This window comes from Oryctolagus cuniculus, chromosome 21, assembly GCF_964237555.1.
Source record: "Oryctolagus cuniculus chromosome 21, mOryCun1.1, whole genome shotgun sequence".
NCBI classification, from domain to species: domain Eukaryota; kingdom Metazoa; phylum Chordata; class Mammalia; order Lagomorpha; family Leporidae; genus Oryctolagus; species Oryctolagus cuniculus.
In genome coordinates, this window is record NC_091452.1 from 18,807,759 (window position 1) to 18,835,368 (window position 27,610).

Below are 27,610 nucleotides of genomic sequence, written 5' to 3' on the forward strand. Positions count from 1 at the left end.
CTGTTTTCTGAATTCGGCGCTATCACCGTCTCTCCGTTTCTCCTGCAGTCCGTAGATGGGCCCCTGGCTCCTGCGTGCTGTGCCTGGGCTGTGGTTGCACACATGCGCATCGGCTTCCTTGTTTCCAAGCACCCTTTTCTACCTCAAATGACGTCCCGATTGTCCTTCAGATTCCTCCACCAAGGTCACACATCCTACTCTGAGCTACAGTCTGCCCAGTCACCACCAATGGGACTGTGTGTGGTCACTAACGCACCCGTTTTCCTGATGTGAAAACCTCCCACCTTCTTCCCTGGCCTCCCGCACCCAGGACCAAGACCCCACTCAGCTGGCCCTCCGTTCCCTCCTGGGACTCGCCACAGGCCTGCTGGCCCAGGAAATAGAACACCCAGTCAGACTGGAACAGACACGCTGTTTCCAGTCTTAGCGCACTGCGAACCAGTGCTCTAGACGGCCGGCGCCGGGGCCGTGGGCTTGGGACGTCGTTCTGTGCATTCAACAGAACGGAAAGCCTAAAAATAAAGTTCCTGAGAAGTAGCTCTGCTGCAGTCCAGCAGTATTTACACCACTGCTCCTGCGGCCCCGACAGCTGCACTGGTCAGTCTTCCAGGACGGGCGCTTCTCTCCCTAGGGACCCTCAGAATCTCCATAGACAATGCATATTGTGGAGAAATTAGGTGTGACTTGCTAAATGTTTTTATGCCAAAATAAACTGGTATTTTATTAACCAGAAACGTTTTATTTACTTGAAAGGCAGAGAGAGCCAGAGGGAGATGTTCCACCCAGTTTCACTCCCGAAATGTCCGCAACAGCTGGGGCTGGACCAGACCAAAGCCAGGAACCCAGAATTCAATCCAGGTCCCCACTGTGGGCAGGGGCCCAGTATATTTATTTGAGAGACTGACAAAGCTCCCACCCATGGCTTATTCTCCAGATGCCCTCAATGGCCAAGACGGGGCCAGGCTGAAAAGTCAAGTGTCCCATATTGGTGACAGGAACCCAATCAGTTGAGCCATCACCATTGCCTCCTAGAGTCTGTTTTAGCAGGAAGTTGGAGTCCAGAGCTGGAGCCAGGTTAGAAACCCAGGTTATCCAATGAGGGATGTAGGCGAAGAGAAAGCTTCCATCTGCTAGTTTACTCCCCAAATGGCCACAATGGCTGGAGCTGGGCTGATCCGAAGCCAGGAGTCAGGAGCTTCATCTGTGTCTCCCATGTGGTTGCAGAGGCTCAAGCACTTGGGCCATCTGCTGCTGCTCTCCCGGGCCACAGCAGAGAGCTGGATTGGAAGTGGAGCAGCCAGGACTCGAACCAGTGCCCACATGGGATGCCTGCACTGCAGGTGGCAGCTTTACCCGCTACGCCACAGTGCTGGTCCCAGGGATGCAGGCATGTTAAACTACTAGAGTAAACGTCTACCCCTAAAGTTAATTCTGTTTGTCCATAAACTTCTTGAAGTATCTGATATTTTCCACATGGAACGTTTGTAACCTTTAGAGGGGGAACCTCGTGTGGTACAGAGTTGAGTTGCAGCGTGGCACACCCATTCTCTTACCAGTGCGGATTCAAGTCCCAGCCACTCTGCTTCTGATCCAGCTCCATGCTCAGGCATCCTGGGAGGCAGCACGTGATGGCTCAAGGGCTTGGGCCCCAGCCACCCAGGCAGAAGACCCAGATGGAGTATCTGGTTCCTGGCTTTGGCCTGGCCCAGCTCTGGGTGTTGTGGGCATTTGGGGCATGAACCAGTGGATGGAAGAGGCCTTCCTCTCTCCCTTGGACATCTGTGGTGACAGCAGTTCTGTAACCTGACTGTGGTCACAGGAACCCACGTGTGATGGGATGGCACGGAGCCGCACATGCACGCCTGTGACGTCGGTGCTCTGAGTAAGGCCTGCGTTTTACCAGGGGCCATGTCCTGACTGATGCTGCACTGCAGGCACCGGGGGACACAGGGAAGCGCACAGGGGCCGCTGTGCGATGATTTCAGAACACACAGTAGTTAGCACAGGGGAGCGTTCTTGAACCACAGAGCACCAACCACAATGGAAAGGACTGGTCAATTCGCCTTAAAAGCTCGTGTTCAACAGAGACCTGAGAGAAAACTTTGAGCCACAGCATGGGCAAGAGCGACCCTGGCCAGCGACACGGGACTGGTGTTCAGAGCACTTCTTAGGAATGATTTCTAAGGGGCTGGGTAGCGCAGCGGGTTAAGCCGCCACTCGGGACACCTACGTCCCTTATTGGATTGCCCATTCAACCCCTGGCTGCTCCACTTCCTATCCAGCTCCCTGCTAATGTGCCTGAGAAGGCAGTGGGAGATGACCCAAATGCTTGAGCTCCTGCCGCCCATGTGGAGACCTGGATGGAGTTCCTGGCTTGAGCCTGGTCCAGTCCCCTGCTGTCACCAATAGTAAATGGAAGAGCTCATCACTGCTTGTCAAACAAATAAGACAGAAACAGACAGAATCTAGTAGAAAACTGGGTGAACTCTCCGGCAGAAACGTCATGAAAGAGGGAATTTAAATGGTTTACAAACAGTGCAAGGCAGGCAATCATAGCGCTGATCAGAGACGTGCAAGTCAAGGCTGCAGTGTGGACGGCTGCAAACCCACCAGACCAGCCAGATAACAGGTTTCCTACAGCAGTGCTGATGCTGCGAACGGCAGGCACACCCTGCCGGCCTGCTGCCAAAGACCAAGTGGTGACTTCCACCGGCCTGGCTTCCGCGGCCAGCTGTATACCCTGTGGAGGCTGGTCAGACAAGGACCCAGTCAGAATCCTCACAGAGCCAGAATGAACTCAAATGCCCAGCACTAAAATGGGAGACAAGTCATTCAGTCAGTACTACACCTTGAAAATGAACTAGCTTAAAACTAAATAAAAACTATTTAAGTGAAAGAAAAATGACCCAGCTAGGGAGGGGCCTGCTGGCGCAGCGGGCTCAGCCGCTGCTTGCCTAGTGCTGGTTTGACTCCTGTCTGTTCCACTTCTAATCCAGCTCCCTGCTGATGCACCTGGGAAAGCAGTGAAGATGGCCCTAGTGCTTGGGCACTCATATATGAGACCTCGATGGAGTTCCTGGTTCCTGGCTTCAGCCTGGTCCAGCCCAGGCCTTTGTGGCCATTTGGGGAGTGAACCAGCAGATGGAAGATTCTCTCTCCCTCTCTCTCCCCACCACCACCTTTGAAGTAAATAAAATGATTCAATAAGAAGAAAAAAAAAAACCCACCTACCTGGAGCTACACACGTTGACAGCTGAACCTCACAACGCAGCAGAGGTCTTGTTTTCAAACCCAGGCTGCTGGAGACGCGCCCAGAGGCTTGGCTGAGCTCAGCACATGGAAGGGGCCCGCGGGGACACGTGAGGGAAAGGCAGCGCTCGCTGTTTCGTGAGCTGGTACCAGTTACATGGGCGGCGGCTTCGTCATCGCAGGCATGTCTGACACCCTGCTGGATTTACAGCTCACCACGGGGATGGCCTGGGGTCTGGCCCTGCCGCCCACCCCTCGCAGCTGGGTGAGCACACTTGGAATGTTATCTGCAACACAAGCCTGGAGATGCGAGGGCGCTCAGAGCCGACTATTCCAGCCGAGAGAGGCGGCGCCCCCAGGACACCACCTCTGACCACACCTCTGCCTGCACACTCCTCTCAGTGGGGGGCAGGTCAGGCACAGGCCCTCACCGAGCCCAAGGCTTCCTCCCCCCAGGTTGGGAGGGACTCCCCCTAAGGGAGCCCTCCTGCTTCCGGTGGCAGGCACAGGGCTGCTGCCTCGGTGCAGGCCAGCGCATGTGCTTGTGCCATCTGGGAGACCCTCCCACCACCCCCCCAACAGCTGCACTGGGCAACGCCCCACGCACAGATCACAGTGCTATGTCAGCGCTAAGTACCGGATATCCTCATTTGAAACAAATATTTGTGGCAAAAAGCAGCAACTGCCAGACACACACAGCAGGCCACCCAGGGTCTCTTCAGTGGGTGGAGGCCCCACAGCAAGCAGCACTTCCCTGTGGGCCCCGCCAGGCCGAGCCCAGCACTCTGTAGAGAGAACCACACACACCGTCTCTGCCCCAGACTTCCCGCTGTACCTCTGCCAAGGCCACAGCCATTCCTCGGCCTCTCCTGGTTCCAGGCCTGCCGTCTGCCGCACTGCTGCAGCTGTCTTCGTCCTGGATGCCCACCTGTGCCAGCAGAGCCCTGCGGTTAAGGGCACAGGCTCTGTGCTGATTCCTTCTCCCACTCCCTGGGCTCTGAGGGCTGAGCCTTGGTTCCTTCATCCGCAACATGAGGATACCTTCATGAGGTTGCTTTTCATGATTCACTGGGAAATATACCAAGGGCTTGGCCCAGAGGCTGAACACAGTCCTCCTGGTGTCAAGGAAGCGGGGAGGGGAGAAGGCCCCAAAGAGCGAGGGTCTGGGGAGGGGCAGGCAGCAGAAGGTGCTACGGGGAGGGCGGGCAGAGATGCCAGGTGCAGACTGCAAGGTCAGGTTAGGTATCAGAACCTGCCTGCCTGTGAGGCATTCTGGGTGAGAGGAGGCCCACGGGACTCGGCCAGGGCCAGCTAACTGCTGATTCCTTGGGGCCCGCGGAGGGCTGAGTCCAAACAGGAAGTCACTTGGTCTTGGGAAGGGGAGGCACCTTGGGGAGAAGCTGTGCTTGGGGGACCAGCAGTTGGGGGATCTGGGCAGACAGCAGGTGGGGCTGCCGCGTGCAGGGCCTGCCTGTGGGAGTGTGAGGTGTGCAGGGTTTCCAGGCCCTGAACTGGCTCTGGAGAAGCCCCTGCTCCAGAGCCAGGCCGCTCTTGTGTTTGACTGCAGGTCTGGGGTCCTCCCACGCCGGCCGGAACCCCGGGGGAGCATGCTAAACCCTCCCCTGACTTCCCATTTAGCACCCAAGTCCCCTACCTCTCCCGAAACTGCTCCTGATGGTGGAGTCTGATGAACCCCGATGTGCCTGTGCCGTCAGTCCCCACGTGAACCTGCACAAATAATGCCACAGCCTGCTGGGTCACCCATTCGAGATGACAGTGCCTATGCTGGGCCTGCCCACCTTAGCTGTCTAAATCTGAGTTAGACAGGAAGAACGAGTCCCGGGGCCTTCTGCACGGCAAGGTGAATGCAGTTAATGGTAACTTCCTGTATTTTTCAGAATAGCTGGGCTTTAAAAAAATAATTCTCACCCCAAAGAAAAGATAAATATTTGAGGTGATGGATATGCTAAGGAGCTTCACTTGATCACTCCATAATGTATACAGGTACTAAGACATCACACTGTACCCTACAAATACAACTACTGTTAAAAAGAAAACTATAAGGGCCCATGCTGTGGCGTGGTGGGTTAAGCTGCCAACTGTGGTGCCGGCATCCCATAGGAGTGCAAGTTTGAGACTCGGCTGCCCCACTTTTTTTTTTTTTTTTTAAGTTTTTTTTATTTATTTGAGAGGCAGAGTTACAGAGAAGCAAAGGCAGAGGGGAGAGGGGGAGAGGGGGAGAGGAGGAGAGGGGGAGAGAGGGAGAGAGGGAGAGAGGGAGAGGGGGAGAGGGGGAGAGAGGGAGAGGGGGAGAGAGGGAGAGGGAAAGAGGGAGGGAGGTCTTCCATCCGCTGGTTCACTCCCCAAATGGCCCCAACAGCCAGAGCTGCGCTGATCCAAAGCTGAGGCTTCTTCTGTGTCTCCTATGTGGGTGCAGGGGCCCAAGCACTTGGGCCATCTTCTACTGCTTTCCCAGGCCACAGCAGAGAGCTGGACTGGAAACAGGTGGCAACTTTACCCACTATGCCACAGTGCCGGCCCTGCTCCACTTCTGATCCAGCTCTCTGCGATGACCCACATCCATGAGCCCCTGAACCCATGAAGGAGACCTAGAAGAAGCTCCTGACTCCTGGCTTCAGTCAGGCCCAGCTCTAGCTGTTGTAGCCACTGAGGAGTGAAACAGCAGATGGAAGATTTCTCTCTGTCTCTCCTTCTCTAACTCTTTCAGGTAAGTAACAACAAACAACAACAAAACTATAGGTGCCGGTGCTGTGGTGCAGCGGGTTAACGCCCTGGCCTGAAGCACCGGCATCCCATATGGGTGCCAGTTCGAGTCCCAGCTGCTCCACTTCTGATCCAGCTCTCTGCTATGGCCTGGGAAAGCAAGTCATCGGGCCCCTGCACCCATGTGGGAGACCCAGAGCAAGCTCCTGGCTCCTGGCTTTGGATCGGCGCAGCTCCAACCATTGTGGCCAATTGGGGAGTGAACCAACGGATAGAAGACCTCTCTCTGCCTCTCCTCTCTCTGTGTAACTCTTTCAAATAAATAAATCTTTAAAGAAAACTATAAAAAGATTTGTTTTTTTTGACAGGCAGAGTGGACAGTGAGAGAGAGAGACAGAGAGAAAGGTCTTCCTTTGCCATTGGTTCACCCTCCAATGGTCGCCGCACCACGCTGATCCGATGGCAGGAACCAGGTACTTCTCCTGGTCTCCCATGGGGTGCAGGGCCCAAGCACTTAGGCCATCCTCCACTGCACTCCCGGGCCACAGCAGAGAGCTGGCCTGGAAGAGGGGCAACCGGGACAGAATCTGGCGCCCCGACTGGGACTAGAACCCGGTGTGCCGGCGCCGCAAGGCAGAGGATTAGCCTAGTAAGCTGCGGCGCTGGCCTAAAATGATTCTTAAAAACTGGAGCAGGCTCTGATGTGGTGGGTTAAAGCTGCAGCTTGCAATGCCTACAGCCCATCAAGGAGCACTGCTCCTAGTCCTGTTCTGCTTCCAATCCAGCTCCCTGCTAAGGCGCCTGGGAAAACAGTAGATGACGGCCTAAGTGCCTAAGCACCCATGGCCAGACCTGGATGGAGTTCTGGGCTCCCGGCTTCAGCCTGGCCCAGCCCTAGCGATTCTAACATTTAGGGAATGAACAACAGAAGGAAGAGCTGCCACTCTGCCTTTCAAATAGATGGAGAAAATCTTTAGAGGGGGTGCGGGTGTTGGGGTAGGGGTTAAGACATTGCTCGGGATGACCGTGTCCCATATCAGAGCGCCTGGGCTCAGTCAGGGCTCTGTTCCTGACTTCACTTCCTGTAAACGTGCACCTGCAGAGGCAGCGGTGATGACACAAGCACTCGGGTCCCTACCATCCACATGGGAGACCTGGATTAAGTCCCAGGATCCTGGCTTTGGTACAGCCCTGCATTAGCGGCTACAGACATTTGGGGAATGAACCAGCACATGGGTGATTTCTCGCTCTCGCTCTCTCTCTCTCCCTCTCCCTCCTCCTCCCTCCCTCCCCCCCCCTTTCTTTCTTTCTTTCTTCTTTTTTTTTGACAGGCAGAGTGGACAGTGAGAGAGAGAGAGACAGAGAGAAAGGTCTTCCTTTGCCGTTGGTTCACCCTCCAATGGCCGCCACGGCCAGCGCACCGCGCTGATCCGATGGCAGGAACCAGGTACTTATCCTGGTCTCCCATGGGGTGCAGGGCCCAAGGACCTGGGCCATCCTCCACTGCACTCCCGGGCCACAGCAGCGAGCTGGCCTGGAAGAGGAGCAACTGGGACAGAATCCGGCACCTCGACCGGGACTAGAACCCGGGGTGCCGGCGCTGCAAGTGGAGGATTAGCCTATTGAGCCACAGTGCCGGCCTCTTTCAAATAAACAAAAACTTTAAAAATTTTTTTGATTTTAAAAATTAGACTTAAGAAGTAAATACATTGCTACAAGACACAGGGAAGAAACATCTGACGCAGGATTTCTTTGCAGAAAAGCTCCATCTGCTGAGAACACGGTATCACTGAGCAGGGCCCGGGAGGAAGCACACTGAACCCGACTCTCACTAGCAACGGCGGTAGGTGCGGGGAACCTTGCCCCACGCTCTGCCAAGGATCAGGAACCTCAGCACCGCAGGGGGAAGCGCATCACCACGCACACACTTACTTACAGAGCCTGTTTATTGCCTAATGAGCAGGCACAGAGTCCAAAACGATTTTACAACACTTAAAAGGGTACAATAATTACAGAAATAGAATGTACACGAAAAAGGGAAAATGAGCACAGAACGGGTGGCCCGGATAAAGCACATCTGAATCAAAGGCATTTCTTCTTTCCTACGCAGCACTCCCTTCTGTAGAACCAGGGTCACCTTGAACAGAGACAGGAGAGAAAGGAAACGGAATCACCGGAGCGCTCACGGGTGCTGTTGAGGACAAAACACGCCAGTTTCGTTCTTGGTTCTGCAACTGAAATCGTGGAGGAATTGAGCTAACAGCTCCTAAGTTGTGCGTTGATAGTTCCCAGTTTATGAAAGGCTGTGTTTGATCTGTGGGCCCAATTCACGGTTCTTTGGCAAGTAAGAACTATTTGCATTTCTGAGGCAGACGATTTCAACGAAAGGAGCGAAGCGGGCAGAGCTGTTTCCTTCTGTGCAGCCATGTGTCAGTTTCATAAAGTGCACCTCTGTCCTGTCAGCTGGGGGAGACGGATAACTGAGAACGCGTCTGAAAGCACACACTGCGGAATGCAGACATCCTGAGTGCAAGGCTGTGGGATCCCTGTGCAAAGGCGGCCGGAGCCAGTGTTCAGACAAGGTGCGGTCTGCCAGCAGGAGCAGAGAACGCTGACGCCGGATCTCAGCCACGGCCAAGGAAGTGCACAGAGCACATGACAGAGGGCGGACTTGCAGCTCTCTGTCACCGTGTGTCACTCAGCCTTGGAACCACTGTTGGAGCTCCGGCACTGCAGGGTGAACCACAGACTCTCCTGGGCTTCTCCTGTATCTGGACGTGCTCTGTCGGTCCCACGGTCACTTTCCCTTCGTAATGTGCTCTGCTGCAGGGTCAGAGTCCCAGGGAAGTCACTGCTCCACTTCCTGCAGACAAGGCCAAGGGCACAGGCTCTGGACTGCAGTGGGGAGCCTGATGGGGGGTGCAGCCAGGCGTGGAAGCATGCGGGTAAGGTTCTAGATGGAGCTGGAGCTTACGGCGGGTGGGGGAGGGAGGGTCGGGGGGAGGCCCCTCCAGAAGGCATCCCAGGCATCCAGCGGTAACAGGGCACTTAGGGCTGCGCGGGCAGACAGGTGGATGAGTCTTTTGGTGATGTGGACCTTTTCCTTACGCCACTCACGGTGTAGCAAAACTGACAAAAGCGTCCACACTCCTGACCAGTAAACCACACACCACCGTGGCCATGACAGCGTACGGTCCAAACTACCAAGGCGTTGATGAACCAGTTCGGTGAACACAGAGGCTGCTTTTGCAAGTGCTGAGGCAACTTAATGATTCTGACTTCTTCACGTGTGTGAGTGACCACTACAGGACGGAAGGCAGGGACACGGGTACTGGCAGCCACGTAACCAGGGTAGGCTGGCTGTCTCTCAGGTGAGGCTCAGAGGCTGACCCAGGCGTGGCCAGGAAGGCCCTCCCACGGCACAGCGTACAGGCCCCCGCGCCGAGGCTCGAACAGGCAGCTCACCGGCACACATTCTGCGCAGAGGTTCAGACTGGCTGGCCACTTTCATAAACGGAGAGGGCATCTCTCACACCCACATTCCTGGTGTCTCCTGACAAATCAAAGCTCTGGCAGCCCCAGGCTGCTGTTTCTAAGTGGCAACATGGGTGGGGCTGGGGGGCTGCCGGGCCAGCTGGATGGGCCGTGGGCTCCCGGCTGTCCCCTGGCACCCCCTCCCTCCACTCACGTCCCCTGCTCTTTCAGGTCGGGCCAGGATGAAAGCGCTGCTCTCAGCAGGCGGAGGAATGCGCTTCGGCACTGAGGACGTGAGCCGGCTTTCCAGCAAGTCACAAGGTACACTCCGCACGATCTACAACTTCAGCCTGCACCTTCTCGTATCTCTGGGAGTGCTGGCAGTCCGCTACGGCACACTCTCCACGCAGTTCCTGAAAGGTGATGTCCTGTTTTTAAGAACCGGCGAGGTAACGGAGGAGAAACTAACTCAGATGATTGCACACGTCTTACCTTTGAAGTCCTTAAAAACGAGGAGGCGCGCAGAGCAGCTCTGGAGAGAGGGCTGTGGCGGTGAAAGGAGGCGCTGAGTCCCGGGTGGGAGGTGCGACCCCACGCTGGGGGCAGGTCACTTCCCATCCCCACAGCTCCTGGCAGTGACATCTGAACAGTGGGTGGAACCAGACTAGTTCCGGCTGGCGAGGCTGACGCTTCTCTTGGTCGCCAGGCGTTCCGGAGAAAGCGCCTGTCTTCCAGGGGTGGGGAGGTGGAGGCCTGGCCATGGTGGCAGTGTGGGCGGCGCTCCCAGCTGCACGCAGCCAAATCAGATACACAGCGGAGGACGACTGCTTCATCTGACTCCACAGACTTCAGGATGTCAGTAAGACATCGGAGATGGGAGATCACGGGAAAAAGAAATTAAATAACATTGAACATGACAGAAGGGCGAGAAGAGATGGATCAATTCACTGTTTCCTCCCAAGAGAGACTGTTGCACTAGTTTCAGAAAGTGACAAGGTCCTTTCGCTGCACACGCGCTTGGAGACGCCCCGCACGCAAGAGACTGCAGGAGGCTGGACGAGTCACTATTGCACGATGCTTGGTAGGGAACGGAGGCTATGTTGATTCTTTTTTCTAAACCCAGCTCGCTCAAGAAAAGGTTTCACTAGAAATCTCATTCAGTTTTAGCCACAGGCTGAGAGCTGCGGAGGATGGGGGAGCTTCCACGAACTTTAAACAATGAAGCTATGCTTCTGGATGTCCATGGTCAGTTCAACAGTGGCTGACAACACAACTGAACATCAGGAACTAAAACTGGCAAACAGGCACAAAATAAGGCAAGTGGGTTAAATTAATAGTTGAAAATCTGTTAGAAAACATGCAAAAATAATACTGTGTTTTCTTTTAAAAAGTTTTAAACCATCATCCAATGCTTCGGTAAAAATCTGAGGAATTCCAGGTCTGAATTTGAAACTGGGCTGTAGAAAGTCTAGAAAACAGGACGGGGCTGCATGGTTCAGTTGTTGTTCTCTTTGGTGGTGAGGGTGACCAGCTGCTTGGCGGCCTTGGCGATGTCGTAGGCGCACTGGATGACCTGCTGCGTGACCTGCTGGACGTCCGTGGGCGAGCCGGAGTCCCCCGGCAGGGCCTTCTTGCACTCTGACTGCAGACGGTAGGCACTGGATGTCAGCAAACGAAGGGAAGTCTTCACCGTGTCAGACCTGGGTTTCTAAACAGAAAACACAGCCGTTTGCCATGAACTACAGGGTGGGCGTCCAAGAGCAAGGGACACGCATTCTCCCGCAAATAGCTCGGGTGTTCCACGGAGCGCAAGGCCGCTGGTGAAGCGCCTTTCCAGCGTGGCGCAGTGACCACGGCAGGAGCGAGAGGTGTGTGACGCCTGCAGTGTGTGCGCTCGGAGGCAGTATTTTTTTTTTTATTTTTTTTTATTTTTTTATTTTTTGACAGGCAGAGTGGACAGTGAGAGAGAGAGACAGAGAGAAAGGTCTTCCTTTTGCCGTTGGTTCACCCTCCAATGGCCGCCGCGGCCGGCGCGCTGCGGCCGGCGCACCGCGCTGATCCGATGGCAGGAGCCAGGAGCCAGGTGCTTTTCCTGGTCTCCCATGGGGTGCAGGGCCCAAGCACCTGGGCCATCCTCCACTGCACTCCCTGGCCACAGCAGAGAGCTGGCCTGGAAGAGGGGCAACCGGGACAGAATCCGGCGCCCCAACCGGGACTAGAACCCGGTGTGCCGGCGCCGCTAGGCGGAGGATTAGCCTAGTGAGCCGCGGCGCCGGCCTTGGAGGCAGTTTTGGGAACATCAATCCACACGGGTGAAAGGTTTCCCCGCCAGCACTCACTCGTGCATCTCTGGCGCAGGACAAGCGCGTTTCAAAGCCCGACGGGACTGCCTGTGAGCACCTAGGCCTCACGCAGGAGGCGCCTGAGAAGGCCTCTGGGACACACACCCCTGAAGTCCACTTGCCAGCACCTTTCGGAAGGACCCTCCCAGAGTCCCTGCGGTTCATGGAAAAGGGTCTGAACCCAGTGAGGAGGAGACGACTTACTTTGGGGAATAAAGCTGCCATTTCTGTCACGGCGACGTGTATCCTCTCTGAGCAGGGCACGTAACTGAAAGAATACAGAAGAGGTTATTCCACTCAGAGACAGGAAGATGACCCTGCGGGTATCTGTTTCCATCCCCTCACGGAAGGGGATGAGGTTGCAGCAGCCCCTGTGCAGCCCCCACCCCCCTGTGCAGGAGCCCACGGCCCCTCTTCTTTCCAGAAAGTTCACCCAACCTGCTAGAACCAGCCTCCAGGGATGAAGCGTACACTGGCAGAGTCACAAAACAGAATTTAAAAAAAAAAAAAAAAAAAAAAAAAAAAAGACATTCACACATACTCAGGTCGGTGGTGTTACATATTCCCAGTTTCTAGAAGGCAAAGGGGCATTTCTTTGTAAGAGGCCACTCATGAGAAACACAGGACTGAAAAAATCCTTTACACACGGAACTGCAGCCTACACTACGCCTGGTGTCACTTGGCCCACAGACACTTCTCGATCCCTGCCGCCCCGATGCACCGGAGTCGCTGAGGAGTGAAAATCACACTGAGCCTGCTCCGCCTGCTTGTCGGGACACTGATCTACCTTCTCAGCAGTCAGCACTGCTGGCTTGTAACAAAATGCTGCCAGTGCAGTCCGAACCGTCTCCGCTCCCTGCTGGGCTCTGAGGAAACAAAGCACTTAAGTCTGCCTGTCCTCATCATTTCTTCCAGGCCACTTGGCCTTCTAGAAACTCCACAGACAGCACAAGAGCGACAGCTGCGGAAGCATGGCTTTTATGGGAACTGACAAACGCTCCCAACAACCAGTGAGGCTGAAGGTTTTTCTGACACCCATTTTTCAAAAGAGGAATGTGAGACCAGAGAGAACCTGCCCAGGTCCCTCAGCTCTCAGAGCAGGGGCCGAGCTCGAACCCCACGTCCAGTGCCTGAGCCTGGCTTCTGACAACAGGGGATGGACTCACATCTTTCTTTTTCCTAACTGATCTTCTAAAATCTGTTTTCTTTTTTAAAGATTTATTTATTTGAAAGTCAGAATAACACAGAGAGAGAAGGAGAGGCAGAGGGAGAGAGAGGTCTTCCATCCGATGGTTCACTCCCCAGTAGGCCCCAATGGCCGGAGCTGTGCTGATACAAAGCCAGGAGCTTCTTCTGGGTCTCCTACGTGGGTGCAGGGGCCCAAGGACTTGGGCCATCTTCTACTGCTTTCCCAGGCCATAGCAGGGAGCTAGATCGGAAGTGGAGCAGCCAGGACTTGAATCGGCGCCCATATGGGATGCTGGCACTGCAGGCAGCGGCTTTACCTGCCAGGCCACAGCGCTGGCCCCTAAAATCTGTTTTCAAAAAGTTCTATTGCAAAGGCAGAGAAAGAGATACAGAGACACAGATCTCCTCAGGAGCTGGGAACTTAACCCAGGTTCTCACATAGGTGGCAGGGACTCATGAACTACAGCCATTGCCTGCTGCCTCCCAGGTGTACATGAGCAGGAAGCTGGAATGGAGAGCAGAGCCAGGACCCGAATCGGGCATCAGTTACAGGTTGTGGGCATCCCAACCAGTGGCTTAAGAGCTGCATCAAATACCCACCCCTCACATCTTTCCTACACAGGTGAGTGCACTCTGACTTGTGACAAGGACTACAGAATTAAGACTTTGGTTTCATCCAGGATTCTCATTCTTGGTACTGTGACAAGCAACAGATGGGGCTAATTCCTGCACCTTAAAAAGATTTGCACCTTGAGTGCCACCTGCTATGAGGTGCAGAGAGACAAATGGATGGTATGGAGCGATGGTTCCTGGGTACCACATCGCCACCATGCCTGGGCTTCGATTCTACGGGGACTGAGCCCTGTTTTAGGAGGGAAACGCTATGTGGGAAAAGCACTGCAAGAAAAGCCCCTTTTGAGCACATTGGGAAACGCTGTTCTGAATGCCACTGGCTTGGCCACATGTTGGGTTTTAAAAATTTACCTTCTGGGGCTGGTGCTGTGGTGCAGCAGGTCAATGCCCTTGCCTGAATTGCCAGCATCCCATATGGGCGCCGGTTCAAGACCCAGCTGCTCTACTTCCGATCCAGCTCTCTGCTATGGCCTGGGATAGCAATGGAGGATGGTCCAAATCCTTGGGCCCCTGCATCCGTGTGGGAGACCTGGAAGAAGCTCCTGGCTCCTGGCTTTGGATCGGGGCAGCTCTGGCTGTTGGGGCCAATTGGGGAGTGAACCAGCGGATGGAAGACCTCTCTCTCTCTCTCTGCCTCTCCTCTCTCTGTGTAACTCTTTCATATAAATAAATAAATATTTCAAAAAATATTTACCTTCTAAGATACTTGACTGAGAAGGAGACCTATAAGCCTCACACACGGCTGCCTATAGTTTCAGGTTGAGACACAATGCACCCTCTCCCCCTGTCACAGAGAAGGAAGCTTTCTAAGGCCATCTCTCGCAAAAGTTCACTATGTTAGAGAGTCCTCAACAAGGCACAAACTCATCAGAGGGAGTTCAAGCTCATAACTTTATTTTAAAAATTATTTGTTTAAAAGTTGTTTCTTTATTTGAAAGGCAGAGTAATAGAGAGAGGACAGACTGCCCATCTACTGGTTCATTCCCCAAATTCCTGCACTGGGCAGGGTTGGGCCAGGCTGAAGCCAGGAGACTTTAACTCCACTGGGGTTTCCCAGATAGATGGCAAAGACTCAAGTATTTGCGCATCATCTGCTGGCTCTCAGCTGCATTAGCCGGAAGCTGGATCAGAAGCATGGAGCAACGGGGACTCAAACCCAGGCACTCAGGTGTGGGACACGAGCTGTTGGCCAGAATCCTAAATGCTAGGCCCGATGCCCGCCCCACCAACTCTGGTTTCAAGCCAAAACAAAAACAAAAACAAAAACAAAAACAAAAACAAAAACAAAAACAGAACTAATGAGTAAAACCTCTGCATCATTCTCTTATGGTCTTAAAAAAAAGAAAGAAACTCCCCAAATCATACCAGCACCACACTGCAATCTGTGAAGCCAGAAATGGCCTTGGGGCAGATGTTTATATTTCTGACAACTATCAGAGCCACACAATGTAAGCACATTTTCAGTTTAGCTTGAAATACAAGCGCAGCACTTCTGAGCTGGAGGGAACGAGAAGTGAAGCAGTGGTAAATGGGGAGAGCACTGGGAAGCAGCGTGCCTGGGTCAGCACTAACCACTGTCAGAACCGCTGTCAGAACCGTGTTCTGGAAGCTGTGGAACAGCTGCAACAAGACACCAAGGCACCGTTACCAAGGCTGTGACCCCACGCACAGGGCCTACGTGTTTATGACACGTGAGGCTCAAGAGGCTTGGGTGACAGAGGACGCCTCGGAGAGGAGGGAGCACCACGGTGAGCGTTTTTTTGGGGAGGGGGCTGAGAATTTCCGCAGGTTCCTCCAGGGAGCCTCCCACGGTCTTTCCGTGAAGACTCACTTGACCTTCAACACACAGACTGTTTTCTCCCTTTCCTAGCGGGAAACGGTGACACTGGGGCAAGCGTGAGCTGTATAAGAGAATCAGGGCAGACGGGGGAGGCCGCACGGCAGGGCCAGGAGCACCGGGGAAGCCACGGGTATGGATGCGTGTTCCCAGGAAGGGAACACAGGGACGCAGCAGGCAGTTCTGTGCGCCCGGACTGCCTCCTGTCCAGGCAGGCACGGACACAGGTTCTTCACTGAGGTCCTAAACTCTTGACCTAATGGAAAGATGAGGCTGTCCCTGTGGCTGAGCCAACTCTCCTGCTTTTCCAAGCTCGGGGGATGGGGTTCAACAATGTTTAAGGAGTGTGTCTCCATTTCACCTGCTGTGGGAAACAGGATGTCACTCAAAAGGGTTTGCAACTTCCCAGAAGTTCCTGAAGAAGTTACTCCCCGTGAACATAAGGATTGTTAGAGCTTGAGCCACTGCCTTCTGCAGAGTAACAAATACCTACAGTGGGTGGGCATTTGGTCCAGCAGTTACGATGCCTGCATCCCACAAGGGAGTGCCTGGGTTGGATTCTCAGCTCTGATAACCCAATTCCAGCTGCTCCACTTCCAGCTCCCTGCAAATGCATCTGGGAAAGCAGCAGAGGATGGCCTGAGTGCTTGGGCCCCTGCCACCAATGTGAGAGACTTGGATGAAGCTCCTTGCTCCTGGCTTCAGTCTAGCCCAGCACCAGCTGATGTAGCCATGTGGGGAATGAACCAGCAGATGGAAGATCTCTCTCAGTCTCTGTCTCTCGTTCTCTCTAACTCCACCTTTTGAATAAAATAAATAAATCTTCAAAAAAGAAACCCAGAATTTAAAAAATGTTTATTATTTTCTAAAGATTTATTTAGTAAAGATTTATCTAAGGCAGACTTAAGAGAGAGGCAGAGGCGGAGAGAGGTCTTCCATCTGTTGGTTGACTCCCCAGATGGCCCCAATGGCCGGAGCTGGGCCAAGCAGAAGCCAGGAGCTAGGAGCTGCCTCTGGTATCCCACGTGGGTGCAGGGATCCAAGGATCTGGGCCATCTTCTACTGCTTTCCCAGGCCATAGCAGAGAGCTGGATCAGAAGTAGAGCAGCCAGGACTCAAAACTGGCACCCATATGGGATGTCGGCACTGAAGGTGGTGGCCTTACCCACCATGCCACAGTGCCAGCCCAAGATTTATTTATTTTACAGGCAGGGTTATAGAGAGAGGGAGAGACAGAGACAGAGGTATTGATCTCCCATCTGCTGGATTATCCCTCAAATGGCTGCAATAGCCAGGGCTGGGCCAGGCTGAAGCAAGGAGTCAGGAGCTTCATCTGGGTCTCTCACATGGGTGACAGGGGCCCAAAGACTTGGGCCACCCTCCAATACCTTAATGTGACCATTAGCAGGGAGCTGGATTGTAAGTGGAGCAGCCAGGACTCAAATTGGTGCTCAAATGGGATGCTGCTATCACAGGGGTGGCTTAACGTGTTAAACTACAATGCCAAAATGCTTATTTTGAAAAACAGAGTAACTGCAACATGAATTTCTGTTCATAGGAAACAGACGCTTCTTTCACAGGCAGAGAATTTTAGTTTACACAAATACATGAGCACACGTGTACACACACGAGGGAAACAGATGTCAGGTTTCTCTCAGGACACTTTGTTTCTACAGCTGAGGGGACCGCAAGGTATAGCAGTGGGTGCACAAATCACCTTGGGGGAGGAACTGAGCCTAATGTGAAGACACTGGTCAGGATGCCGGCATCCCACACCAGAGCGCCTGGGATCGATGCCCCACGCTGGCTCCCGCTTCCGGCTTTGCTCATGTGCACTCTGGGAAGCTCAAGTCCTGGGGTCTCTGCCACCAACACGGGAGACCTGGACTGAGTTCTCAGCTCCCAGCTTCAGCCTAGCCCAGCCCTGGCCATTATGGGCCTTTGGGGAACGAACCAGCAGATGCAAGAAGCTCTCTTTATCTGTTTATGCTTCCCAAATAAGTTAAGAAGCCACTGCAAGCCCTAAGGCACCTTCTCTTCTCCATCTAGAACAAGGCCCATCACTACTCCAAATCCACAGCAATTTTATTTTATTTCCAGAGCAATCTTCAAAAGAGCTTCACAGTGAGACACAACTGAAGAGCACACTAAAAACCCAACGATGCTTACGCATCTGCTCTCCCGCCTTGGAGCAGCGAGTTCCCAACAATCCCTGCAGGGCGAGTACACATGCCCGCCCCAGGCAGGGTTTTCAGCCCCCTTACCTGTCATGTTTATTTTCTTGGGCTGCTCTCAAGAGCTCTTGTATGTTCTTGGTGATCTGTTCCGTCTTCCGTATGACGTCTTCCGTGCTGGGAAGGCTGGGGCTTGGGGCTGCGTGGGGTTCTGCTGTGTCTGCTACTGAGCTGTCACCTGGCCACACCATACTCCTTTGACGTCCTTTGCGGCCTGACCTGGGGATGTTAAAGAAGTGGCTGAATTAGACACTGAAGGTGCTCGTTAGCTGCTTGTGTGTCCTGGAGCCATGCCGCCTGCCTGAAGGCAGGAGAGGGCCGAGTCTGGGGTTTCCTTCACCCTGTCTAGCAGGAGACTCTCCATAAGGCTGTTTCATCAAAGGGCAGTTACAGCTCACCCCAGGCTGTTTGATTACACAATTCCTTGGATGGAAATGATGATTCTTATGGACAGGATGACCAAGGGGAGGGAATAACTGGCTGGGTGTGGCTTGAGAAATCCATCCCCAGTTGAGCCAATTCACTTTGACAACAAAGTGAGGCACTAACTTAAGCACATTACAGATACCTAAATACACAAAGGCCCACAGGACACACTGGCAAAAGGACAGAGGCCCTGGGTCAGTGATGTGAGACGAGTGGGCAGGTGAACCACGCATGCCAAGACCTTAGAAGTCTGAATGTAGGGAAAACGGGTAGGAGGTGGTGAGTGCCCTTGGTCTGCTACCAGGCCTCTGGTATGTCTCCCTCAGCCCGCCCCTGCGCCCTCATCCTGCAGATGTACCCCAGGTCATCTGGCTCCATGTCGTTGGGGGTGTTGTCATAGTCACTCTCGGGTGTGCTGTTCTGCTTCTCCAGCCTGGAGGCCTACAAGAAAAGGGGACCCCCATGAGTTAGAACATGAGACCCTTTCTGGGAGTCTTCCCTGGGAATCATTACCTGTTAGGCTACATGGCCGCCATGCCCAGATCTCTCTTGGGGTAGGAGCCAACCCTTCACTGAAAAGTTAGTAAAAGACGAGCAGCAGATCCAGAAATGATTTCATTTCCTCTCGGCACCATTTTCTTCTTAGCTCAGTGGCTACTTCGTAAACAGATCCTTGGTAGAAACTAACACAGACATCAAGGCAACGCGCCTTCGTTTAGTTCCTGATGGAATATGGAGTTTCTAACACAATGAGAAGCCGGGTATCCTGTGTCCTGCTGGTTCCAGTGCCCCATGCCTGGGGCTCTGAGGACAGCTAGGGCTCAAGACACTGGCCCTCCAAGCCCTTGGAGGTGGCTCTCATGAACCACACGAGTAAACTACGATTACTAACTCATGGCCACATGTTGTTTGTGAACCAATGGATTAATCCAGTATGACACCTGGTTTCAAACCACTTCCATCTGTTTCCAGAAATATCTACTCCTTAAAATATACAGATTCAGGCAACTGTGGAGATTCAAAACTGGGATAAGATTCAGAAGAGGAATTCCAAAAATACTTTGAGCAAATGGCAGCCCTGCTAAACACAGGGCCTTCCTGGATGCAAAAACTTGATGGGGACCACATTCCTCTGAAGGGACGACGTCAGTTCTGGAAGAGTCTAGAGAAAATGATCTTCCCTCAGTATTTATCATACTTGATAATCCCTTCATCGAGAACAGGAGTTGGCAGAAGCTGATTCAAAGCCTAAACAGATTACCTCGCTATTTCCAGCTTTCTACCCGGAATTGCATTCAAGTTCATGAAATCGTGTGACTAAGGAATTTCATGGACGCTGCAATAAAATTGAGCATGTAGCTGAAAAGCACAGTCTTGCTGAAACACGTGGGGACCCTGTAGCTTCACCCAGAAGGAAGACTACTTCAGAATTACGTCAGCTGAAGAAGGCCTCCGGGAGGTCTAGTTGCTCGCTCACCACTGATACACTGCTGGGCCCTCTGGGGAGCAGCAAGACAGCCTCAAGCCGGGGGTGCCTCCCCACTCACCCAGTTTGCTGCCTGTCCCAGGGCAAATGCTCCTCTGCCTGCTGAGGTCTGTCACATCCCCCACGACGCTCTTTATTCCCTGGCTACTCTAACGCACGACACTTTCTTTGGGCTCCTACAATTCAACATGGACTCCTATTTTATCTCCTCAGATTCACTGGGAAAATGATGAAAAGCACTGGCGTGGAGCCATGTGGGACATCTGTTAAGCTAAGTTCTGTAAAGTCTGGGAGACTTTTGAGATTCCTTTGCTATACCTCCTACCAGGAATCAGTCCTGATTTTGTGAATGAATCAGTGTTATTGGCCACTGCAAGTTCAAATGCAAGATCAATGTCTGCTATCACCTTCAGTGCAGGAACAGTGAGTCAAACTATGGTCTTCCAGCTCTGACCTCAAAACCAACCCTTCATCCCCACAAACAATTCTTACCTTTCACGGGGAACACCTAACTTTTAATTTTTTTTTGATGAAATATATATATATATATACACACACACACATACATAGATGTGTGCATAGACATACACACATATAAATGGAATGTAAAAAAAACTTGCATTTAAATAATTATACTGAAAAATTCATCCAGGGTTGCTCCAGAGGAAAAAAAATCTAGCAAATAGAATTAAATCCAGAAAACTCCACATCTTTATAATGGATCTTTTCACCTCCTTGATGTCAATTTGATCACTCTAAGTCGAATATCCAACCCACGGTGACCAAAAGTACCGAGCTGCACTTAGAACAGTTAAGGAGTAGCGACTCACACCCAGTAAGAGCGTCCAGGAAATGTTTCTCAACAAGAAACCACCGCCCAGGAAGTCAGTTACTTACACGTGGAGTCCTCCACCGCTGTGAGCAAAGCCTATGCCCAGGACTTCAAGGCAGCCAGCGTTTAATCTCGGGAAAGTGATTGTAAACATGCAGAGCCAAGAGCTACTGGTTAAAAGTGCTGCCTCCCACAGCTGTTAACAGAAAAGTTACCTTATAGCTGGTGCTGGTTCAGCTGATTTAATAGAATACATCTGCAGCTTTCTCTGAATACAGATAAGCCAGAAAAATCTAAGCCCGTGACGAAGCTGTCAGGAACAAGTGTGATTATCAGTTTAAATGGCTGTGAATTTCGTATAAAGCTCTGTCTCAGCAAGCAGCCCTTGCAATGATTTTCAAAGCTACCAATAAAAATTAAAAAAAAAAAAAAAAAAAAAAAAAAACACATTTCACAGTGGGTGAAAAGTTGACTTGACTCTTATTAATGAAACTTCAAATGAGACATCTCATGACTACCCTAACTGGAACGCCACAATGGAAATGCTATGGTTCAGTTTCAGGCCTGCCCAGAGGACTAAGTCCCATGCATCAGGACATCTTTCGGTCAGACTGCTTCAGGTGCTGTAAAGAATCCCAGAAGGGCTGTGCTGAGCCTCTCACCAACGGCAGTGTTGAGGAAGAGTCCCCATTATCCTCTGGGTGCAGGAGGAGGAGACAAGGGCCATGTGCAAAGCCACAGAGACACCACCCTCCTTCCGTTCAGACAGAGGGAGCCAGGACCTGGATGCAGGTCTGCAAAGCCTGCTCTCTCTCACGGTCTTTCCAAGTTGCAGTCATGTGCATTTCGTGCATGAAAATATACATTTTTTAAGTTGATGGTTTCTGTGGGAGCAGGGACCATGTCACCTAGCTCCTTAGGACCCTTAACTGACTTACAAAAGGCTGGTGATGGAAGGAGGTGCTGAATGAGCACTTGTTGCCTAACTACTCTAACAGGAACTTCTCAGAATCACACGCTGCTACTGAGAATGAGAACCAGGGGTCAGCGTTGTGGTGCACAGGGTTAAGCTGTCGCCTGCCATGCTGGCATCCGGTCTCAGAGTGCTGGTGGTGTAAGCCCCAGCTGCTCTTCCAATCCAGCTCCCTGCTAAAGTGCTTGGGATGCCAACAGATGATGACCCAAATACTTGGGCCCCTGCCATCCATGTGGGAGTTCCTGGCTCCTGGCTTTGGCCTGGCCCAGCCCAGAGCCATTGCAGCCATTTGGGGAGTCAATCAGCAGATGGAAGATCTCTCTCTGTCTCTCTCTTGCTCCCTCTCTCTGATTTTCCCTCTTTTTGGCACTGTGCTTTGCAAATAAATAAAATAAATCGGGGGTGGGGAGAGACAGAGAAACACTGTTTACCAGCAGGCTGGGTTTGACCAACACCACAGGTGAACAGCTTTATGCCAACAGCCACTTCCAATGCCATGAGGGGTGCAATTCTGATTTCAGGATGCAGACTCTAAAAGCTTAGTCTGTCAAGTGTGGTGCGGACAAAAACCTGTCAGAGGTTTCAAAAACAAACGTATGACAGTTTAGTGCTTCAGGGAGTTCAGATACAGGAGTTTCCGTCCAGTAAGTGTAGCTCTGAACTAACTGGACCGATCTGCCCTACGAAGGTTTCAACCAGCAGCCAGCTAATTTTCCTATGGTTTAAAAAGACAGTGTGCTCAGAACAGATGCCCCAGGGTGATTCGCGCACTGTGTTAATCATGACGTGAGAACGAGCAAGGTGGAGTTAGACACAGGGAGGCCGCCCCTCTAGACAGGCGTGCGTGCCCGTGTGTGTGCGTGAGAAACCAGGAAGGAAGCGCTGCCTCATGCAGGGCGGGGGGCAGTTAGCAGGGACAGGAGGGCCGGGCCCAAGCACAAAGCGCCCAGGAGCACTGCCCCTCCTCCAGAGCAGACCATTCAAGTGTACTTAACCCTTCGGGCGCTTTCGTCCCTCGACCAGGAAAGTGTGGAGGGGAAGGAAGGCAGAGACGAAGAGGAGGTCACAAGCGCACTCCTCCCGATCTGGAAGGGGAAAGAAAACACACTCGGGAAAACACAAAACAAACAAAAATCCGACCACCTACCAACTGGTGCGAGACCTCCACACAATTTGAGAGGAGGCTGGGCTGCCAGGGAGAGCTTGGGGCAGTCCCCAGAGACACTGAATCCCTTACTGCAACACCTCGGGGAACGGCTGTGGATTTAATAAGGCTACATCTGCATGAGGGAAAAGCCATCACCCGGCATAATCTGTCACATTTGCCAATCTTTTCTAAACGACAGACTAAGTGCATTCATTTCACTGGGACCGGTATCATGAAAGAAGAAAAATGTACAAATGATGATAGGTGGACGTATGATACCAATCTAACTTTTAGCACCATAATTGTAGACATTTTGCAATAATGTTACATGTTTACATTCTACATTTTTCAAAAATAGAAAGGACATTACGAAAAATAACAAAGGTTGTTTTTCCTGGATTTTGTTTTCAATTCTACAAACATAAGATTCTTAATTAAATGGCATCCACAGTCCAACAAATGCATCAGCCGAATTACCTTAGAATGTTAAACCCAACTAATTTAAAGAGAAGCTGAAACAATGGACTTGCAGGCACAATATAACAACGCTGTAATTTCATCATGGTAAAACTTGACAAAAATTATACTAGGGCTTAATTTAAAATCCTTTAACTTTACAGTTACCCTGATAATGTTTTGAAACTGCTATACATGTGATTTAAGAAACAAGAACTTTGACACTTGAAAACATAAATATTACTCTCTGGAAAAAATCACACTGGAAAGTTTACAATGTAACATTTTGTCAAAACAAGATTTTTAAAATAAATTAACCCAAGAGAAATAACATATTTGAATACCTCAGAACGCACTGCTTGTCTCATGGTAAAGTGAGGTTGTTGGAGCCCTGCTACCGAGTACAGTCTTTGGAATTCAGCACTTGGAAGATGGATGTAGCATTCTCATATTTCATTTTTATGCTATGACAAAGCCACACTTTGTCCAGGAAGGGGAGGGGCAGAGGACAGGCACACTAACCCAGCAGGCACACTGAGCATAGCAGACAGGCTTCAAAGGCCTGGAGCTCCTAGACCTGCCCTTTGGCCACAGACACCGCCTGCTCAAGTGGGAAATGCTGAGAAGGTATCTTGGAGCCCAGGCACTCCAGATCATAAAAGGGCCTGTCCCTGTCTACCTTGAAGACCACACTCACTTCTGCTGGTGATCTCCACAATCCATTTTGTTTTAGGAAATGGGGAAGGAGGTGGATGGTGGGAACTGAATCATGGATACGGTGGGGGTGGGGGGCGGGTGTGGGAGTCGAGGTGGAACCTGACTCGCCCATTTGACTGGAAGCTTTCAGCCCGTGACCCCGTGTGCAGCAAACACCAGGGCAACTCTCGGAGCTCAGTTCGCTAAAGCAGAGGCATGGGGATCCACAGGTTCAGAGGGGGACACAGAGCAGTCAGGCTGAGGCTGTACAGAGCGCAGGGCAGAAGCGCCAATGGGGTTACTTACGTGTGCCGGGAAGGGCTGCAGTCTCGTCCTGCTCTCCTCGGGGTGGCTCACCTCTCCCATTGGGAGATACGGGTTCTGACCTGATCCCGTCTCATACATGGACATGGGCCGACTGCCCCGAGCAGACGGACGTCGCTTTAAGGAAGAGTGGTTGGAAGTATCTGGGTACTCAGAACCAGTTTGCACCTGACATGTATTGGTGGTGGCCTGTTTCCTGAGGTTCGAATTTTCACTCTGCAGTGTTTGAAGCTGAAAGAAATGTTTGGCGTGGGACTGTGTTTTTCTACAGCAAGCAGAAAAAGCAAACACCAAATAAACGAATACAGCTACCAGCTTTAAACAAGAACAGCAGCAGGTGATGACTTCAAAGTAAAAACGCAACCACAAACAAGAACCCTCTTCTGGAATGAGGGAGAGCAATCAACTGACTTCATCAGGAGGGAAATTCAAGCTTCATTTCTGAATGTGGAAAGTCCTACTTCGGAATTTTTGCAAACTAAATGTCTCCCAATTTAAAAAAAAAAAATTGTCATGGTGGGGCTGGGAATTGTTTGCAGGCAAGCTATACCCTGGACTATTTATTTTAAGACTGTTTCAAGCTAGGACTTGAGACTGTTAAAACATCTCTGCGTAACTTGCTTTTCAAATGAGCCCTGAGCAATCTGCAAATGCCCAAAGCGACAGCAGACACCATGGAAGCAGCACAAAGGTAACCAGACTTGCTTTGCAAAGCAAGAAAGAAGTCGAGGTTCAGTTCATGAAAAATCAGATTGGCTAGTGCTTTCCCAAAGGCCAACAAGAAAAATTATGATCAGTAAGTTTTTATTACATAATATTCTCGATAGTCCAGATAATTCGGCATGGGGGGTAAGGCCCCGCGTCATGGTGAGTGTGCTATATTAACACTGCATCAAGAGGACAACAGAGCAAGGCCAGCATCTTCATTGAGTGCTCCGCGCAGTGTGCTCGCTTCCCTCTGGTGACCGACTGTCTTTCAGCCAGGGCTGGAATATCTGGCCTCTCTTTCCTGCGGCTTTGTCACTCACAAAGCATGACCATGGTGCTGTCCAGTTCTGGACACGCTAACCTGCCTGGCACCACGTCATCTGACGCAGGGACTGTCACCTGGAGGCCCTGTGGGCTCTTTCCACTCCTCACATGCGGCTGCTTCGCAGGGTCTGAAGAACAGTTAGGGGGGCGGCAGGGAAGCTCGTTACTCCTCAGCCCCTGGCACTCTGAACACCAGGAAGCGTGTCCATTCTGCACGTGTCCTTGCCCTCGGGTGCTCCTTCATCTTCCGTGACACTCTATGCGCTGCGTGTGGTGGATGTTCAGCTGTCTACTCTTTGACAGACTGTAAAATCTGACCAATTCCCCACCGGTACCAAGCAACAGTGCTTGTGCCAGAGGACGGTTGCTTTGTCAACAGCAAACCTATTCAATGTTAGGAGTTACTTTCAATTTTGACTTAGAAAGCACCGATCTGTGAAAAACACACCAATAGTAGCGGCTCCTCTTCGTTAATTATCATCTTTTCCAAGCAACTGTTAAATGTGAAAGATCAGATACAAATCACGCTACTGTGTCAACCATACAGATACATACGACTATATATTAAAATCTTCCCTAGCTTCCCAATAAAATCAATACATCTCTGCTCCTTAACAGACTCCCCACACTTGACATTCACAGTGCCGGCACTCTGGAAAAGCAGCTTCCTGCCGCTTTCAGAGCCAGACCGGTAACTCGGGGCTTCCTCGCGGAGACAGCCAGTAAGGACGGCCAGCTCGCTTCTACACCACAGACTCTCAGGCTCCACCTTAGATCTGCAACTCGCTTTCCAAACAGGGAACAGCTGCACAATGACAAGCAGTCACTGGAAATCCTTACGTTCCAGGGGACAGACAGGCATGCGGTGCCTGTCGAAACGACTAATTAGGGAACCCAGAGCTTAATGTGAAGTGGTCAAGGCCCAAAGACCCGAGGAGTGCTGACCAACACACCTGCTTCAGCAGAGGCCTGGTGTGTCTGCCCACGCCTTTGTCTGCACAAAAGCCTCCAGCTGCAGACTTTCAGACAAGCCCTTGGAGCCTGCAACTTTACCCTGGCTCTGGTCACACCTCTCAAACATCCAGCCTGGGCGTTTTCTGGAAGGTGTTTTCAGACGAGCAAGAGTTCCAGGTTTCAATATTTAAAAATTTTAGTCCTGTGAATTTAGAGATAGCCTCGGATAAAGTTAGTGACGCTTATTTTGTTAAGAACCAGGCCACACACTTTTGTTTGGAAGGAGCAGAACAGAAAGTAAAAAGTTAAGATATTAAAGATAATTTAGTGGCATTTTTCTAATCACTGGAGATACAACCAATGAGCAATGGCAGGTGACTGCACTTCTCAGTTCTAAAGCAGCTCAGGACATGGGCTTTGAGAAGCAGGCTATCTCTGGTGATTTCCACAAGTACTGACAGGAGCATTATAGTTAAAAAAAATCATAGGGTAAAAAAAAAAAGTGATGCCTGACGGGCTAACACTGGCCAGGTCAGCACGTTTCAGGAAGAGCCATCCAGCAGAATTATCAGTCCAATTATGAGCACACACCACTAAGCGAAATATATTTCAGGAACAGCAGAGGAAGCACAAGTCCTGCACAACATGGTAGAGGGGCTCACGGCACGTGCTGTTCACGGCGGGAGGCCCCCGGGGGGCTGCCTGGCCTTCAGGAGCCCGGGTTCCCTTCATTGCTGGCACTGGAGGCCGTCACTGCAGGGTCTCTAGGATGACCTGGAGCTCAGCACTGAGAGCACCCTGTACTGCCCCCGGCCGAGAGGCGCAGCGCTCACTTCCTCGGCGAGCCGAGCAGCGCGGGCCCAGTACAGTCCTCGGGTCTAGAAAACAATCCCGAAACGTGACTCCTCAAAGGACAGCAGAAAGAGCCAGACTGGTTTCTGCCTAGGGAAGCAGACCCTCAGAGAACTGGATGATAGGATTTTCCCACTTTGTTTCCTCAGCCTTCCCAGAAACCACTGCATGCGCAAGCCCCTCTTCAGTCTACTGCTTGCTACTCAGTCACGCTGCTCTCGGTTCTGATTCTCTCAGGTGCTGGGCAGACCCGACTGCGCCTGGCTAAGCGCGCAGCTGCTGCCGCTGCAAATAAAGAGCTCTCTCTACCAGACTGTGGGCCTACTCTGCAGCAGGCAGGCCCTGCTCCCGGCTCCGAGGACACCACAATTAAGTGGTCAGTCTGGGGGGAAAATAAAGCAGGGATGTGGGCCAGGGCTGCCAAGGCAGGGGCAGGCATTGAGTCAGTGCGGTGTGAACGGGAAAGGCCCCTGCCTGGTGTGGGCGGGTCTAAACACACCCAGGGCTTCCTCTGCTCTGTCTTACCACATGGTGATTCTTCAGAAGCAGCCAGGGGAAGACCCACGTCCACGGAGGGGCAGCCAGGTTCCAGCAGGCACAGGCTAGGGGGTTCACGGACTGGGAGAACTTACTCTGGACACACTTCTCATTAAGGCTATTCCATTTCAAACACATCTTGCCTCCAACATGACAGGTGCGCCTGAAGATTTCTAGGTGTGTTATGGTAACTTTGTTCATCCTCCCTCTG

General features: G+C 52.0%; 1 protein-coding gene across 25 annotated transcripts in view; it reads right to left on the reverse strand.

Annotated features, from left to right (window-relative positions):
- Window positions 1–7,901: 7,901 nt before the first annotated feature.
- Window positions 7,902–27,610, reverse strand: part of GIT2 (GIT ArfGAP 2) — a 53,827-nt gene continuing 34,118 nt past the window's right edge. For 10 of the 25 annotated variants that reach the window (XM_002721986.5, XM_070066030.1, XM_008249111.4 and 7 more), the window contains 6 exons: window positions 24,007–24,255; window positions 22,397–22,486; window positions 18,466–18,548; window positions 17,712–17,900; window positions 11,994–12,057; window positions 7,902–11,155 (listed from right to left, as the gene is read on the reverse strand). In XM_002721986.5, coding sequence (XP_002722032.2) covers window positions 10,943–11,155; window positions 11,994–12,057; window positions 17,712–17,900; window positions 18,466–18,548; window positions 22,397–22,486; window positions 24,007–24,255 — 888 coding nt within the window. In that variant the 3' untranslated portion in view covers window positions 7,902–10,942. Of the gene's footprint in view, window positions 11,156–11,993; window positions 12,058–17,711; window positions 17,901–18,465; window positions 18,549–18,620; window positions 22,487–24,006; window positions 24,256–24,811; window positions 25,551–27,610 lie in introns of those variants that run through there. The other 15 variants (XM_070066036.1, XM_070066033.1, XM_070066031.1 and 12 more) reach the window with 4 other exon arrangements.